General features: G+C 40.6%; 1 protein-coding gene across 1 annotated transcript in view; it reads right to left on the bottom strand.

Annotated features, from left to right (window-relative positions):
- Positions 1-19,036, bottom strand: part of jak1 (Janus kinase 1) — a 121,991-nt gene that overhangs the window by 9,576 nt on the left and 93,379 nt on the right. Inside the window, exons 11-18 of the mRNA XM_043699443.1 lie at positions 17,760-17,878; positions 17,035-17,187; positions 14,267-14,354; positions 8,458-8,591; positions 6,043-6,178; positions 4,448-4,599; positions 2,113-2,266; positions 1,449-1,543 (exon numbers count right to left, since the gene is read on the bottom strand). Of these exons, the coding sequence (XP_043555378.1) occupies positions 1,449-1,543; positions 2,113-2,266; positions 4,448-4,599; positions 6,043-6,178; positions 8,458-8,591; positions 14,267-14,354; positions 17,035-17,187; positions 17,760-17,878 (1,031 nt within the window). The remainder of the gene's footprint in view (positions 1-1,448; positions 1,544-2,112; positions 2,267-4,447; positions 4,600-6,042; positions 6,179-8,457; positions 8,592-14,266; positions 14,355-17,034; positions 17,188-17,759; positions 17,879-19,036) is intronic.

The following is a 19,036-nucleotide window of genomic DNA, read 5'->3' as shown; positions in this document are numbered from 1 at the left end:
CCATCTCCATCCCCACCCCCATTCACCTATTGTACTCTTTGCTACCTTCTCCCCAGCTCCGCTCCACCTCCCCGCACCCCCCTCCATTTATCTCTCTACCCTGGAGGCTGCCTGCCTCTATTCCTGATGAAGGAATTTTGCCCAAAATGTCGATTTTCCTGCTCCTCGGATGTTGTCTGACCTGCTGTGCTTTTCCAGCACCACTCTAATCTTAACCGTTACAACACAACTTAACTATACATTAAATGACCAGTGTCGATAACTTTTAATTATTACAAAATATGTGTAATCTAAACGAAAAGCCACTGAATTTATCAGGCTTATTTATTTTCATGTGTTATACACAATTTTCCGTTTGTTGGATTTTACACAACTTATCTGCTAGTTTGAGAAAATATTCTGCAAACTTTCCTCATGGCTCCCAAAGTAAATCAAGCAACGCTCCTGCATATCTATCTAATTTTACATTATAAAATGTTAAGATATTTTGCACAACTGACTTCCTTAAAAAGGTAGTTCCCTGCTCCAGTAGTTTCAAACTTAATTAGGTTTCACACAGCATTGAATCATTGTGTTAATTACTGTATTTATATTGACTTTTAGTGCTAATCTCACCCAAATATTTGTTCAGATTTTCCATAAAATCTCAACATTGTTTTAAATGAGAATCTAATCTAACTTTATTACTTTTTGGAAGGAATAAAACCCTTCTGATCTCAAGTGTAAGTTAATGTTTGTTAATTTATGTTATCATGAACCTGTTAGTACCTACATTATCCATTACTCATAAAATTTGAAGCAAATAACGTCAATGCGTCAAGATCCAATTCACTCCATAATAGTGTCACACAGTTACTCTCCTTCCATATTTGAAAACTTTAAACTGTTTATTCGCCTCAATCTTCCCCTCTATCAAAACATCTGTGGGCATCCAAGTATCAAGTTTTGTATAAGCCAATCCATATTTATGTTTTTACCCAGCCCAGTTTTGGTCAACCTTGGTGATTCCCTGCAGTATGGCCTTTCAAATTTTGTTCATTAATTGAAAAGCAACACCGTGGGCGGCACGGTGGCTCAGTGGTTAGCACTGCTGCCTCACAGTGCCAGAGACCCGGGTTCAATTCCCACCTCAGGTAACTATCTTGTGGAGTTTGTACATTCTCCCCGTGTCTGCGTGGGTTTCCACCAGGTTCTCTGGTTTCCTCCCACAGTCCAAAAGTGTGCAGGTCAGGTGAATTGGCCATGCTAAATTGCCTCTAGTGTTAGGTAAGGGGTAAATGTAGGGGAATGGGTCTGGGTGGGTTGCTCTTCGGAGGGGCGGTATGCACTTGTTGGGCCAAAGGGCCTGTTTCCACACTGTAAGTAATCTAATCTAAAAAAATTTTTTTAAAAAGAATTATCTCTCAATACAGTATCAAAAATATATGCAAATGAAATGAGCTGCTTACCTCACCCAGATCCCGTATCCTTCGCAGAAATCTTTTTTCAAAGTGAGTTGGATCAATTTCTGCCTTTGGTTTATCTTCCGGAATTATATTTGGATCTGACCAGAAATAGAAAATAAAAAAAAACAAAAGTTAAAGATCAGATGATAGCTTATTTGTTTTCTTTGGTATTTTTATATCGCACCAGTAACTCTTTAATGGCATACTCAATTTCACACAAAATCATGTTCAGATTTTAGCTATGCTTAAACATACAGCACTGCATAATGACTTGTGTCTGCACCTGTAATTCCTCTTGAAGTGAAATAAGTTCAGTCATACCTCTGTGTTAATTAACTGATCAAAAAGAACCAATTCTGTACAGGAACAAGAAAAAACCTTGAACTTTGGTATTCTTTGATAGTGCTTTTTCATTTCTTGTATGGAAGATGGGACAATTCTTTCCCCCTCCTCTGCCAGTCTTTTCTTAAGAAGAATAGAAATCCCATTGAATTTCAGTCAGTCAACATCCAAATGGGAGAAGATCCCTAAACACTTGAAGCGACAGTATTTCAAGACCAAATCAAAGGGATTCAGATCTGAAAATGTATGCAGTATTGGTGGGTTACATAGATTGACTTTTGACGACATGCAGAATCTGATTTCACCCGTTATTACAGTCTCTTACTCTGCTCTTGCAACTTGTTGATGTCTCTCATGATAGCTCGAAAGAATGGTCGCTCGGGTGGATTGTAGGTCATGCACTGTTGCATTAATTCAGCCAGTTCCTTACAGGAGGATGGGGGGGTGAGCTTACACTGAGCCTCGTAGAACCTCTCTTTCTGTATCATAAACAAACAGGAAAATATTTTATTATAAAGTGTGCATTGCTTCAGGGTACAAAAAAACATACAGAATATCATATGGAAAGAGGAGCTGGAAAATGAAATAAGTAAAGTGCATGGTAATAATTTTATGGTTTGAAATACCAGAAATTGTAGAAGGCAAATTTGAAGACATTTTCTCCCTTCTTTCAGTCTTGTATAAAGTTGTCAAAGTCGTAGTAGTCATCAATGAAAACACGTTAGGTCTCCTTTTAAAAAGCAAGTAAGTGCACCCAAGATTTTAGCTCAGTGACAGCGGAACTCCCTCCCTAATAGCTCAATGGGTTTACCTACTGCAGAGACTGCAGCAGTTCAAGAATGCAGCTCAAGAGCAATTGGAGTTTGACAATAATTCCTAGCCTTTCCAACACGACCCACAACTAAAGAAGAAATAAGAAAAAATTGAAATGCCACAGATGGACTCTATTATATGCATTAACCAGATTCTTTTTTCCCATCCCACTTTCATGATACTTTCCAGTATGCTGCCCATAAAAAAAAATTTCTTCCAAATTCAATTTTAAAAAGAAAATAAACTGGCCTGTTTAGCTTTTTCCAATAGTTAATGAAACACAGGTGAACTAATTAGTTAGTTTCAAAATTCATTGACTTTCACAAATGACAAAAGAATACAAACTCAAAGGTACACTATTTCAAACTTCGTCCCAGTATTGCTTGGTTCCTGAAGTTTCTATATGTCTACAGCAGGAGCCTAATCAGGACAATATTCCCTCTTCTATCTCACTGTCATAGAAATGTGTTTTTAAAAAATACATGAATTTTACCACAATAAAATTTTTGAAACATAGTATTTTTACCTCCAAAATGATTCTAAAAAAATACCTTGGATTGAAAATTGATATAAGCTGAGAACAAAATGTTCCTCAGTATAGGACAAGACAAAGCAACCCATTCGATTGGCATCTCATCCACAAACATCCACCACTGAGACTCAATAGCAAAAGTGTTTTCTATCTACAACATCCAATGCAGAAATTCAAAGTTCCTTTGACTGCACCTTCCAAACCCACAGCCATGTCCGTCCAAGACAAGGGCAGCAGGTACATGGGAAACCACAACCTGCAAGTTCCCCTCCAAGGCACTTACCACCCTGAATCAGAAATATATTACAGTTCCTTCACTGTTGCTGGTCAGAATCTTGTAATGCTCTCCCTACAGGCATTGTGGATCAAACCACAGCATATGAACTGCAGTAGTTCAAGTAGCCAACTCACAACCATCTTCTTGAGGGGCAACCCAGGATGGACAATAAATGCTGGGGGACCACTTTCCTTGATTGAATAAAAAAAAAGTTGACTGACTTGCACTGACAGCTCCTTGAGAAATGATATGCATAGCACATGCTCAGACTTCATAATCCAAATGGCTGGCTGAATCTTCCCCTAAGAGGGTACACATTCTTTGACAGGATGTGGGGATCACAACTACCAGCATTTTTTGCCCAATCCCAATTGCCCAGATGAGCAATCTTCTTGAACCGCTGTAGACCATATGATGCAAGTACACCCACAGGATTGTTAAGAAAGGAGGAGTCTCAGAATCTTGGAGTGACGGTGGGGGAATGGCGATAGAGATCCAAGTAAGGATATTGTGGGGCTTGGCCGAGAATCTGCAGATGCTGGTGTTCTCATGCATCTGCTGCCATTGATCTTCATGGTGGTAGAAATCACAAGTTTGGAAGGTGCTGTCAAAATAAACCTTGGTGAGTTGCTGCAGTATTTCTTGTGGATGGTACACACACCTATCACTGTGCAGCAGTGAAGGAAGTAAATATGCAATCAAATTTAATCTTGTTACTGTGAATAAATACTGGTTTTACATTTCTACAATCCTATTTTGAGCACAGCAATTTCAGCTGCTGCCAAAAAAGTGCATTAAAAAATGTCAAAAAGAATAGAGGACCTGAAGTCAGCAGTAATATTTCCACAATGTCATTTTTATACAGGCCTGGCTATAAATTTCTGTGTCTACATGTAGACTGAAGGAAAATGCAGACATGGAATAGTGCGATAAAAACATAACAATAAGGCATTGGCACAGCATTGAAATATATAGCTCTAGAAAAAGGGAGTGAGAAGGACAGTTGAGCATATGATATGTTACTTATAATTTAACAACCTCTGCCAAGCTCCGATCTTTAAGAGGCACCTCTCCATTATAGCAGATGGCCCACAGGGTTGTCCCAAAGCTCCATTTGTCGGCAGCAATACTCAGATTCTTGGAATCTTCTACACATTCTGGAGCAATCCATGGAACACGCTCAACACGTTCTGGAACAGAAACATACATAAAACTATTAAATACCTGGAGAATGTGCTCCTACAAATTTCCTTCTTGACCCCAATTAGATGCCTGTAAAATGAAGAATTTTCTTTAAAGATGAGGTTTGTTGAATTAATGGTAATATGCGTCAGGGAATTTGTATCAAATGCCTTCTGTAAATTCAAGTGAAGTGTCACACCAAAGATTATAGCAGAAAATAAGATCTTACGGTACATAGTTAACACAGTAAAAGATTGGGTAGCTGGTTGAAATCAGAGAATAAGCATAAATGGCTTTTTATCTAATTGTTAACAGGTGGCAAGTGGGAGTCCAACACGGGTCTGTGGTGGGGCTCCAGCTTACAATCTGCATCAATGATGTATGTAGGAGAAGCTAAGGCATTGTAGCTAAAATTGCAGACAATACAAAGATAGGTAGGAAAAGCAAGTTGTGCAGTCGACCTAGAAGCTTGCAGGCAGATATAGACAGGTTGAGCAAGTGGGAAAACAGTTGATAGTTGGAGCACAATATGGGGAAAATATGACGTTGTTTGCTTCGACAGGAAATACTAAAAAAGTGTATTACTTAAATGGTGAAAGATTGCAGAACTCTAAGATGCAAAGGTCTCTATTTTCTAGTGCTGGAGTTACAAAAGGTTAGAATGCAGGTATAAGCATATAATCAAGGAGGCTAATGGAATTCTGAAAGTAACAGAAAGCACACCGTAACTAGTGTGAACCCTTAGCACTATCATGAAGGCAAAAATTAATTTTGCCATGGCAACTGGCTCGAGTGAAAAATAAAATTCTTTCGGTTAAAATATTGCAATGCCTTCTCACCAGTATATTGTGCTTGTCAAATTATGGCATGTAACTTGTGCTTCGTGTTCTTCATTCTATCAGTTTTTAATCTCCGTCTTGGCAGAGAAGATACTGGATATGAACCAATTGATAATATTATTCACCAAAGATTAAACCCCGCTCTGTGGCATTAGCTGACAGAAGCCCGGTGGGAAGTAGACTCATTATCATTGGCCTCAGTGTTACAATGCAAAGAAGATCCATAATTAGGCAGGCTAAGGGTTCACATTATTTAGTTACGGTCTGCTTTCTGTTACTTTCAGAATGATCGGACTTGGTCTTTCTATTCTTCCATTGTAAAGCCCAATCTAGTTCACATCTGAACCTCTGCCACTCTCACATCCACTTCCATGAATATTAACTTTGGGCAAAGGCCTAAATTTGCTTCCTTTATGTTTGCCACAACAGGGCAGGACACTTCACAGGAAATGTGTACGACTAGGTGAGGAAATTCTAAGTGACAGCTATATATTCCTTTGTTTAGTTTCACTAAAATGATGCCATATTCTCTCCAGAATATACATCAAGATACTCAATTTCGATTTAAAAACTTGTAAAGTGTGGAATTTGACAACTTTATGGAAATATTACCTTCTCTGGAGAGCACTGTTATTGGAACACCTGGATCACTCAGTTTGATAAACGGGCCTCCATCATTTTCAATCCCTTGTCTTGCCAGTAAAATATTTTTTGTACACACATTGCCGTGCACTAAATTCTTGTCCTCCTGTTCACAAAAATGATCTCTGTTAGCTCAACATTGACACTTAAAATGGAAGAAATCAGATAATCTCCACTTGCACTAAGTATAAGAAAGTATGAAATGAGAAAAGGTTGATAAGTCTACCTGAAGTCTAACTTTTCCATGTCATAATTCACTCCACAAGATCCCAGAAGCAGAAACAATTCCTGGCTTTCAAATCTATCAAACAACGCTCTAAATATCTATCCATCCATCCTATGTCTCTACTATTTAAACGTTCAATAAAAGGTGCTGGACAGCATGCCAGAAGCAGCAGCAAACATTCCTGAACATGATAAATCAACCTTGGTGAAGCTACAAAACTGAAATGCTTGAGCACCAAACAGAATAATCAGCAAAGAGCATAAGAGAGACAGGGTTATGTGATTCCACAAGTACAGATCAGATCTAAGCTGTGCAGCCCTGCCACGTCCAGTTATAAATGGTGCTGAACAATTAAACATCTCACTGGAGGCAGTGGCTCTATAAATATCCCCACCCTCAATGATGGTGGAGTCCAGCGTATCAGTCCAAAAGATAAGGCTGAATTTGCAACAATCTGCAGCCAGCAGGACAGAGCAGACAATCCATCTCAGCCTCCTCCTGAGGTGCCCAGCATCATAGATGTCAGTTTTCAACCAATTCAATTCACTCCATGTGTTATCAAGAAATGGCTGAAAGCACTCAATACTGCAAAGACTATGGGCCCTGATAACATTTTGCCAACAATACTGACAACTTGTGTTCCTAAACCTGCTGCATTAATAGCCAAGCAGTCCCAGTAAAATTATAATCCCATCACCTACCCAACAATGTGGAAGGACATCCAGCTAAGCCATGTACACAAAAACCAGGGCATATCTAATGCAACCAAATATTGTCTCATCATTCGATTCTCCATCATTAGTAAACTGATGGAAGTGCTATCAACTGTGAGATCAAGCAGCACTCGTTCAGCAAAGACCAACAAGTGTTGCTCATTTTTGGTCTCACTGTGGCCACTCAGCTCCTGACATCATCATAGCCTTTGTTCAAAGCTGTAAAGATAAGAGGAACTCTAGGGGGGAGGTGAGTGCGATTGCTCTTGACATAAAAGTCACATTTCACTGAGTATAGCGGCAAGAAACCCTAAGAGTCAATGCGAATCTGGGGAAAATTCTCCGCTGGTTGGAGGTTTTATCTTGCAGAAAGGGCACTGCTGGGGGTCAGTCATCTCAGCTCCTAGAGATCTCTGCAGGAATTGCTCAGGGTAATGTCCTAAGCCCAACCATCTTCAGCTGCTTCCTCATAAACGTCAGAAATGGGGATGCTCGCTGATGATTGCACAATACTCAGCACCATTTGCAAATCCTCTGAGCGATGAAGTCCTTGTTCAAATGCACAAGACCTGGGCAATATCCAGGTTTGAGCTTACAAATTGAGAGCAAGACTCATGCCTAGCAATGACCATCTCCAACAAAACAGAATCTGACCATCACCTCTTAACATTCACTAGCAACATCATCATCCGGGGGATTACCATTGACCAGAAACTGAACTCACCAAATAAGTATTGTTGCTACAAGGACAGGTCACAGACTATGAATATTGTGGCAAGTAACTTATGTCCTGAGTCCCCAAAGTCAGTCCATCATGCAGAAGGCACAAGTCAAGGAAGGAAGGAATACTCCCCACTTGCCTGGATGAGTGCAGATCCAACAACACTCAAGAAGCTTGACATCATCCAGGACAAAGCAGCCTGCTTCATTGGCACCATCCACAACCCTCCACCATCAACACTCAGTAGCAGCAGTGTGTACTATCTGTAAGATGCACTGCAGAAATTTACAAAAGATCCGTACATGGCTCCTTCCAAAATCACAACCACTTCCATCAAGAAGAATAAGGGTAGCAGATGCATGGGAAAACCACCACCTGCAAGATCCCCCCCTAAGCCACTCACCGTTCTGGCTTGGAAACTGGCACTATTCGTTACTGCCATGGAGGCAAAAATTGCAACTTCCTCCCTAACAGCATTGTGGGTGCACTTAGTTCAAATGGACTGCAGCGCCACCACCTTCTCAACAGCAATTCGGGATGGGCAATAAATGCTAGCCCAGCCAGCAGTGTCATCCCATGAATATATCAACAAAAATAACTGTCTCAACTATAGATACACATGCGAAGGGAGCATAATGTCCTATCAAAGATTGGTACTACTGGAATTATTTAGACCTACTTTCTCTTTAGATGTTACAGTAATCAAGCAAATGTGGCAATCTTACCAAATAGCTCAACGCACTCGCCAGCTGTTTTGCAACCAAAAATTTCCAGGGTGAGCTCTTCGAAAGATATTCACTCTTTCGAAGCATAAATAAATCAAGTGGTCCAAACTCAACCAATTCTTCAATCATGATATCTGTAAAAATTTAAAAGCAAATGTAATTTTCATTACCATACTATTCTCTGTTTGTTCTTCCTATTCAATGGAGAATGAAGCCAACAGACAGATAAAGGTTAGGTTTTGCATTTGCACTGAATTCTTAAAGATTCATACATTCAAAAGTGAAGCTTAGTTCATAATATGTGTATTTTTAAACAAGACTGATAGTTAAACAATGCAACAAATATTGACCTATTTTAAATATAGGTAAATATTGGTGAAGTGACAATGTAACTGGAGAAGTGATCTTGAGGTTCATGCCTTTAATCTGGGGTACGTGTTCAAATCCCAGTTCAGCCACTGGAGGAATATGAATTCAATCATGAAATCTGGAATTGAAAGTTGGATTTCAGAAACAGAAACCATGAAAGTATCACTGAATGCTGTAAAAACCCATTCTCCCCAATGCCCTTTGGGGAGGGAAATCTGCTCTCCTTTCCTGGTTTGGCTTACATGTGGCTCCTGTAATGTGACTGACCCCTAAATGTCCTCGGTTCAAGGGTAGGAAGGTATGGGGAACAAATGGCAGTCTTGCCAGTAAAGCCCACATTTCATGAAATTATAATAACAAAAAAAAAAGCAGGGTTGTAACACAAGAACTAATTCTGGTGCTGCCATCTTTTCTGATTGGATCAGTTTAGTAGGGAAAGCTCCAGACATTTGAAGTATAATGGCCCAGATTTTCCACTGAGCAGTCTTTATTCCAGTGTAGATGGAAGTTGATCAAGGGGACACTGCAGAATCCCATCATAACAGCTCAGAAGCAATTGCCTGGGAAATTGAAATTTAATCAAAACCAGTCGAATTTAAGTAAAATAGTTAAAAATCACACTACACCAGGTTATAGTCCAACAGGTTTATTTGGAAACACTAGCTTTCGGAGCACTGTTCCTTCAGCAGGTGGGCAGCACGGTGGCCCAGTGGTTAGCACTGCTGCCTCACCTCGCCAGAGACCCGGGTTCAATTCCTGCCTCGGGCAACTGTCTGTGTGGAGTTTGCACATTCTCCCAGTGTCTGCGTGGGTTTCCTCCGGGTGTTCCGGTTTCCTCTCTCAGTCCAAAGATGTGCAGGTTAGGTGAATTGGCAATGCTAAATTGCCCGTAGTGTTAGGTGAAGGGGTAAATGTAGGGGAATGGGTCTGGGTGGGTTGCTCTTCGGAGGGTCGGTGTGGACTTGTGGGGTGAAGGGCATGTTTCCACAATGTAAGTAATCTAATCAATGTTCTGAAAGCTAGTGCTTCCAAATAAACCTGTTGGACTATAACCTGGCGTTGTGTGATTTTTAACCAAGAAAAACTAGACTATTAAATTTATAGTCTAGGTCCTGACTAGCTATTAAAATGATCTCACCCATCCCCAATTACACATCCCTAAACAGTTACTCTTCTCAGACACTAACTTGAACCCCATCTCTCTTACCACCCATGCACCATTTCCAGATCTGAAACCGCCCCCCCAAAACTAAGCATCCAAAATCCCCTGCCCCTATTAGATCTAATTACTCTCACCCAACCCTAACCTACCCTCAACACTACATCACTCACCTTGCAACCTTGTACCGTAACGCTCTGCTCCCTTCCTATTTGCCATTCAATTCAGCTGCCACCCACTCCCTTTTCATCTGGCATTCCACCTCCACCCCCCCACCCGCAGCTGTCAAAGGGGCTGTCAGGACCTTTAAATTCCGGGAGATGGCAGCTGTCTGCTGGGTTAAGGGAGTACATTGTGTTCAACAGTTCTAGGTGACAAAAGTACAGTGTCACATTTCTGAAGCAACTCTGATCGAATCTCCTCTGAGAAATGTCGAGCTCCCTTCGATTATTTCCGAAGGAGGTGGTGGACAGGGGACCAGCAGAAGGTTGTCACTCCTCCGAAATCCAGGCCTTTGAAAAGTGAACTGAGGTTTTTGTTCCTATAGCGACCACGTGTTCTGACTACCTCTGCAGTTGCTGATCTTCTACATTGTTGCTGTGATATTTGTGCCCAGAGAGTCTAAAGGAGTGAACAGTCAGTGTCTGTACGTAAGCTGGACACCCGTTGTGTCCCGTGAACTGGAAGTAGGAGCAGGAGTAGGTCATTCGGTCCTTTTAGCCCATTGCACCACTCACCATGAACACGGCTGATCCCTGCTCTCTCCCCATAACCTTTGATTCCATTAGCACTATGAAGTATATCTAACTCCTTCTTGAAACCATTCAACATTTTTGAGTCGACTGCTTTCTTAGGCAGAGAATTCCAAAGGATCACCTCTCTACAGGTAAAGAAATATCTCATCTCAATCCTGAATGGCCTACCAGTATCTTTAGACTGTGATCCCTGCTTCTAGACTACTGGGTCATCAGAAACATCCTTCTTGCCTATCTAGCCACCCTGTCTAGTCCTGTAAGAATAAGATAGGTTTCTATAATATCCACTCTAATTCTCCGAAACTCCAATGAATATAGTCCTAATCGATCCAGTGTCTCTTCAAATGTCAGTCCTGCCATCCCAGCTATAGTCTGCTAAACCTTTGTCGCATTCCCTCCACAGCTCATACATCCCTCCTCAGGTAAGGAGACCAAACTACATAAAATATTCCAGGTAAAGAAATGCACTGGCTAACCAGTGAGCCAAGCAATAATTTGATAACTTGTATTTTTTAAAATATAAATTTATATAATTTATACTTGAACTTATGTGAATCTTTGTGCCTCTTTAATAAGCTGGGCAGCGCAAACTCTATATGGCAATAATATCAATCACTGAAATCAGCAGAATCTGGATGTAGGTTTGCTCGCTGAGCTGGAAGGTTCACATCCAGACGTTTCATCACCCTACTAGGTAACATCTTCAGTGGTGAAGCACTGTTGATAATTCCTGCTTTCTATTTATATGTTTGGGTTTCTTTGGGTTGGTGATGTCATTTCCTGTGAAATTATCAGCAGTGCTTCGCCCAGAGGCTCATTGAAGATGTTACCTAGTAGGGTGATGAAGTGTCTGGAAATGAACCTTCCAGCTCAGCGAACAAACCTACATGCATAACCTCAACCTGAGCGACAAACCTTCTCAAAACTCGCTCAACAAAATCCATTGCTGAACTACTCGTCTACAGGGCAAATGTAGTTGGTCAAGATGGACTACAATATGAAGCTAACAAATCATTGCTAGAGCACTTCCTCTCTTGCTTCACAAACCATTGAAATCAAACACTGCCTACCGCTCAAAGGTAGGATTTTAAGACAAAATGATTGTTTTTAATGGGTTTTAAAAAATGATGCATGCATCAGCTGATGCAGGCAGCTATCATGAGTGCATGTGCAGGCTCTATAATGCTCTAAAAATCAGTTGCTAAGCAAACACATTTAATCTTATTTAATTTAATCCACATTTTCTTCAAATTTTCAGACCTTCTGTCCTCCATGGGAAATAAAAGCAAAAATGAAACAAAATACAGCTAAATCTGGAAGTTTCTAAAATAAAAGCAAAGATTAGAATAGATTCTCTACAGTGTGGAAACAGGCCCTTTGACCCAACAAGTCCACACCGACCCTCCGGAGAGTAACCCATCCAGACCCATTTCCCTCTGACTGATGCACACTGGACAATTTAGCGTGGCCAATTCACCTGACCTGCACATCTTTGGACTGTGGAAGGAAACCCACGACATGGAGAATGTGCAAACTCCACACAGACGGTCGCCCAAGGCTGGAATCGAACCTGGGACCCTGGTGCTGTGAGACACCAATGCTAACCACTGAGCCATTGTGCTCCCAAAGAGCCAGAGAAACTCAGCAGGTCTGTCATCTATGGAAAGAGAAACAAAATTAATGTTTCAAGTTCAGTGTGACTCTTCTCTACAAACTCCAAAGGCTGTATTGAAAGTCAATTGTATCAGAACTGTGTATAAACACGGGTAAGCATTAGATAAACCAACCTCTGAGCTTTTGCTGACTGTTTCAAAGGCATCGAACACAATGTAATTAATAAAGTGCAACAATAAAATGAATCAGCCACTGTGGAAGGAGTTATCTATCTAATTATTTTTCTATCAGTCTTCGCACAGTCTCTGAATGTTAGATGAGAGACTAGGTTTTTCTCAGTGCACAGCATGAAAAGGGTACAGAACTCTATATTCTCCCAGCCTTGAGAACTATTACACAATACCGAGGTCAGTTAGCTGTAGCAGCTTCAACTGTGTTTTTAAAGAAAGCAGAGAAGATAAGCACTTCTCTGATACATTAAGATCAATGATAACAAATTGAGTTGAAAATATTAAACCACAGGACTTGGTATACTTATAAATTTTGAACCTGATTAAACGAGAAGAGAACTGCACCTCATGCAAAACCCAGTGCCAGTCTAGGCCGAGAGATGGCATCATGTAATGGACAATCAAACTGACTACTGACAAAGTTACACCAATTATTTTGTGTTGCTACATCTGCAAGACCATTAGTAAGTACTATAACTTAAACAATGAAACACTGCATCTGAATAAATTTGCTGGGATACTTTATAGTGTGGGAGGTGGTGCATGTTGTCAGGCGGTAAAGTGCAGAATGGAGGTCCCTCCTCTTTCCTGCCTTCCCCCTGAACCCCCAACTTAGTCTGGGGCAGGACATAATGGTTCATATTGCTCTACCACGAGGATTTAACTGAAAAGCAGATGCCTGGTGGCTAAGGACAGTGTTCCCTCCTTGTTAGCATGCCGGGTCGTCTTAAAACAAATATCCCCCTACTCCTAAATATTGCTGGGGCCTCTTTGGCTGGCCTTGGTGAACCCCATCACTCATCTCTTTCCTGAGGTTCCATTACTGACCCCGAGTGTAAATAGCACTACAAGTGTTGGAAACCAGACCTCTGCCAGGCACCAGGATTTCTCAGGGAAGTTCTCCAGTAAGAGAAACCAGAAAACCAATAGCAGGAGCTTGATTAGGTTTCCATCTCCCAGGGCCTGGCAAACTGGCTGCAGCAGGTTGTCAACAGATGTTCACGTGGTGGACAAGCTGAACCATTTAATTCTACCCTTCAGCTTTGAAATTTAATTGTTTTTCTTAACTCATCAAAAGCTGCTGGGTTAATCTTGTGGAATGGAACAAAAGCCCACTTTGACATAAGTGGCCACTTACTTTTCAAGTCCCGTGCCACAGATACAATTTTCAAAGCCTTCCTATTCTCCCCTAAGAGCTTATTGTAGCCAAACCCACAAAAGAAGATTCCCTCCAGCTCCACTGTGAGATTTGCCCATTTCTGCACAATGAGTGGGAATACGAAGATGGTTCCAATCCTGCCATTGAAACCAACACCCTGTGCAATGAATGGGAACACAAGTGTAGTGGTCATACTACTGAATTAGTTATCTGAAAACAGGAGGTCAAATTTCACCATTGTGGCCAATATGTAGCTTCTGATTTACAAGAAGTTTAAACTTACCCTCTGAAATGGGGTAAGCATTAATACAGCTTTCCTTCACCTGTCTGAGGGCAATTAGAAATGGGCAATAAACACTGACCTTGCCAACAAACCAACATCCTGTGAATGATTTTTTTTAAAAACTGGGCCAAGATCTCACATAACTGGATTGGATTCAAAGCAGTCACAATGGAGTGTACAGTGAATTAAAAAATTCTCTCTCCCTGGCCCCCAACAGTGGCAAAACAAATTGGTACTTACTTTCCAGATCTCGCACACAAACACCATGCAGGAGTACAATGTGCTTGTGAGAAACTTGCCTCATCATGCTGGCTGTCTCAAAGAAAGGCTATGGAGAAAATACAATTATTTCATTAGTTTCAATATATAAAACTGATGAGTTTCCCAATGATTTTTTTTTTGCAACTTCAGCTCATCAGTAATAAAACTACTCAAAATCAGGAATCATAGAATCCCTACAGTGTGGAAGCAGGTCCTTTGGCCCATTGAATCCACACCAACCCTCCAAACAGCACCACACCTAGACACACCCTCTATCCTATCCCTGTAACCCTGCATCTTCTATGGTCAATCCACCTAACCTGCACATCTTTGGACAGTGGGAGGAAACCAGAACACCCAGAGGAAACCCACACAGACAAGGGGAGAATGTGCAAACAGTTGGCCAAGGACAGAATCAAACCCACGTCCCTGTGAGGCAGCAGTGCTAACCACTGAGTCCCTGAGCTGGAACAGATTTAAAATAACAAATTTTAAAGTAGACTTTAAAATAACACTAGGATTCTAATGCTGGAGGAGTGCACAAGTATAGGAAAAGAGGTGGTCATGATGGAAGTTAAACAAGAAATAGAATTAGAAATTTGAGGCATTGGGGAACCAGAAGTCAACGTGCAGCAGCGAGGACATGAGGTGATGAGCAAATGAGGCTTGAAGCAGGATATATAGTCAGGAGATATTTTAGATAAGTTGAGGGAAGTAGAGAATGGCAGCCAGGAAAATGTTGAAATAATTGAGTCTAGGTACGATAAAGACATAAATTTAAACAGCAGATATGCCAATGTAGGGGTTGGAGTAGTGTTGAGGGGATTAATGTTTATTGGTTAAAGTTAAAGTGCATTATGCTTTCAAGCATGCAGTTGTAATAATAACAGCTTAAGGATAACAGCATTGCTATGAATAGCAAGTAGTGAAAGGAAGCTGAAGGCCAGATAGTGCAGTTCAGTTATCACAGAAACTAGCAGACCCCAAGCTGAATGTTGAGATAACAGGGTGCTGCATGAAGTTTAGAACTATAAATGTACTGCAAACTCTACAACTGAGAAGTTCTTTGGATGACTGAGATATGTACATGTCCGAATAATAGCTTTGCTTCCTTGACACCCTCGAAGTTGCAATAGCCATTTTTCACCACACCAGAGTGGTAGCTTGCAATGTCATAAGAGGTTCATGTGGAAAAGATTTCTGATCAAGTGAATTGGGTTTGAAATTCTATTCAGAATTAAGTAGGAATTGAAGATTGATCGTCTTTAGTTTACAAGTTACTTATTGGTGAATTGTTAAATTTTCTTCCCTTCTCTTTGCTCCCCCTGTTGGTTTCCAAATAAAACAGACATTTGAAAGATTGAATGTAAACTGACCATCAAGTTTTAAAGGCTATTTTTTTCCAGCAGAGATGGGATCCAGACTAAATGTAGAGTGTATTGTATGTGAAAACATTAAAGTTCAGCTTTTTTTTTAAAAAGGAGAGCTTAGCTTTCCCCAGGCAATTAAACATTCTTCAATACATTTGAGGTTACTAGTAAAAAAATTAATTCAAAAGAATTTAACTAAATCTAACAAAGTGACTGACAATATTTCTCACTGACGGTGTTTAAGGTCTGCCAGGGCCACAGAGCTCCTGCACTCACTACAGCCTTGATCCAAACATAGACAAAAGAGCTGAATTCCAGAGGTGAAGTGAGAGTGACCAATCTTGGCACAAAGGCAGAATTTTATCAAGTATGATATCAAGAAGCCTTCACAAAATTGGAACCAATGAGAATCAAGGGAAAAACCTTTATACTGATTGGAGTCATACATAGCATAAAGGAACATTGTTATAGTTGTTGCAAATGAATCATCTTAGCTCCAGATATCACTGTCGGAGGCCCTCAGGGTAGTATCCTACACTAAAATGAATTCAGCTGCTTCAATGACTTTCCCTCCATTATAAAAAGTCAGAAGTGGAGACCTTCACTAATGTTCAGCACCAATCACTGCTCCTCAGATACTGAAGTCACTTGTGTTCATATGCAAGAAGACCTGGCCAACATTCAGGCATTGGCTGATATGTGGCAAGTAACTTTTGCGCTACACAGCAATTAGACAATGAACATCGCCAACAAGAATCTCTAACCATTGCCCTGGATATTCAGTGGCATTACCACCACTGAATCACCCATGATCAACAGCCAGGGAATTATCATAGATTATCATAAACTGGACTGGCTGTATAAATATTGTGGCTACAAGAGCAGTTCAAACGCTTGGAATTCTGTGATGGCTAATTCATCTTTTGTCTCCCCAATGTCTGTTTACTGCTTACAAGGTTCAAGATTGGACTGTGATGAAATCTCCATTTGCATGGATAAATGCAGCTCTCCCAATATACAAGAAGTTTGCCATCATCCAGGACACTGCACCCTGCTTGATAGGTGCTATATTGACCAATTTTAACAGCCATCCCCGTCACAACCAAAAATCCTGCAAACTTCAAACTTCCCTCAAATCTACACATCATCAGGATTTGGAAATATACTGCCATTCCGTCACTGTTACTGTCTCAAAATCCTGGAACTCCCTTTGCAACGGCACTATGGATGGCCCTACACCACAAGAACTGCAGCAGTTCAAGAATGCAGCTCACAACTGCCTTCCCCTGGACAATTAGGGATGAGCAATAAATGCTGCAGCGATGCTCAAATCCCATGAACAACTAAATTAAAACATGCAGTGCAGTTGTGGCTTACCAGAGAAATGTCTCTGTGACTGGGATCAAGAATTTTGAGGACCACCCGGATGTCCTTTGTATTGTAGAAACTTTCATTCTCTTCATCGTCATCTTTGTAATTCAATGTCCCTGAATAAATGTTTGTTCTGGTCCCTCTTCCAAGGTGTTCCAACTGGTATTGGGTAAAATAAAACACATGTTTAATTAGACTAGATGCCATGGAATGTCACCCACCCCACACCCACACAATAAATAAAACAGAAAACATGCAATGTTATTTGCCTCTTTGCAATACAATAAATAGAGAAATGGAAGACTGATTTGGGTCAGCATTTGTTTTGGTATATAAGCAAAAGAAAAACACTGGAGCCCCTCTCCCTTTCTATAACACCACTAATTGATGGACTGATTGGTAGAATTTCCTTTCTGCTGAGTTTCTTAGCTCAATCTTATTGCTATCCAATGGTTGGTTGATTGATTCAATGCCAAACACTGAGTTACGATAGGATTTAAACATTGGACGTTAAAATATGACAGTGAGGATTTTCACTGTTATTCACCATCAGTCCACCAATCGCCAGGACATGCAAATGCTCAATCACTAGGTGAGAGCAACATCAGATTTAGCTATGATGGGTCTTGGTGCCAACAAAGCATGGCAACATTTACTATTGAGCTTCATATGAAAAGCCTCAGTCATCTGCAGAACTGAACCCCAACATAAATCAGCAACAGTGAGCCCACCTGACAGATCTCCTCCTTGCGAATTCGGTGGAAGCTCAATTGACTTAAATTGTAGTTGTTTGCAGTCAGCTGTGAAATCTGGGACTGGCTTTTTGTCATCACTAACAGGTTTGAGATTTCTACAGCAAAGAAAATATTAGAAAAACATTTGGAAATGTTTCTTTCAATACAAACAGCCCATGTACAATCTGTAGTGCTTGACTCCATGTGAGGAAGAGGTTTTGGAAAATTAATCTACTTTCTCATTCTTTTCTGCAGCAACTGAATCGTCAATGCAATGGGAAACAAAACTGAGAATGTTTCAAGGAGGAACAGTACTTTGTGTATAAATCAGCTCCTGCACAGGTAAAGGGAACTAGATCATTCCTGATTCATAGGAAGGGAGATGGGCTTGGAAGAGGAAGGAAAAAACTGTCAATGTTTGTCAGTTCCTCAAACAAAACCTAAATGACAGACTAAGTTGAGCAGCTTTGTCACAGTCCCATATTCTTGCAAGTCTAAACCGTTTCAAGGACCAATGTCTACCCTAATTACTTTTTCGAAAAAAATTTCCCTGATGCGCTAATTTGCATTCTTTTCTTATTAGATCTGCCTTTGTATTTCAATCAACATGATGTTTTACACCAATGACAATGATTGGATGAGAGTTTGTAGACAGTAAGGGAATGAATGTTGAAGACACATCCTAACTCACTAGCCTCCTGAAAATGTAATTAAAAATAAAGATATGTACAACAAGATGGGCCAGTTGTTTGGAAAGTTTTGCGACATGGCGATTAGAGTCAATTCGTGGAGGGAAAAAGATAACAAGAGTGCATGTGGTTGATGGGTACTTGGGGTGGGGGTTGCCTGTGGGAGATAGAGTCATATGCGCAGAAAGGCCAGAGGAATGTTTTTTGTTTTTTTTCATGGACTACAGTACAGTGTCAGAGTACACAACAATAATTGTGACGGACCCAAATTTGCAGCAAGCGGTCTCTGTTCTCATTCCAGGATTGGTCATCTAGGAAAGGTCAGGAGAAAAGGACAGAGCCACAATCTTAGTTTATGAAATCCACTTCTGTGTTAAGGATGAGGACTTGCTTCAGATCTCTTCCTCACATCTCTCATTATACGAAATAGAAGATACCGAGAGGAGCCCCTACCTTCAGATATTTGGTTGTTGTAGTTATTAATTGCAACTGACAGCAATATAGTCCTAAGACATCAGCAGTAAACAAAACATTTTAAGAACAGAGAACAAAGCAAGTCAGATAGTAAAGTAACGATAAAATGCA

The sequence above is a fragment of the Chiloscyllium plagiosum genome, chromosome 11 (genome assembly GCF_004010195.1).
Source record: "Chiloscyllium plagiosum isolate BGI_BamShark_2017 chromosome 11, ASM401019v2, whole genome shotgun sequence".
Classification (NCBI taxonomy): domain Eukaryota; kingdom Metazoa; phylum Chordata; class Chondrichthyes; order Orectolobiformes; family Hemiscylliidae; genus Chiloscyllium; species Chiloscyllium plagiosum.
The sequence above is the reverse complement of the archived record's forward strand: the minus strand, read 5'-3'. Positions and strand labels throughout refer to the sequence as shown.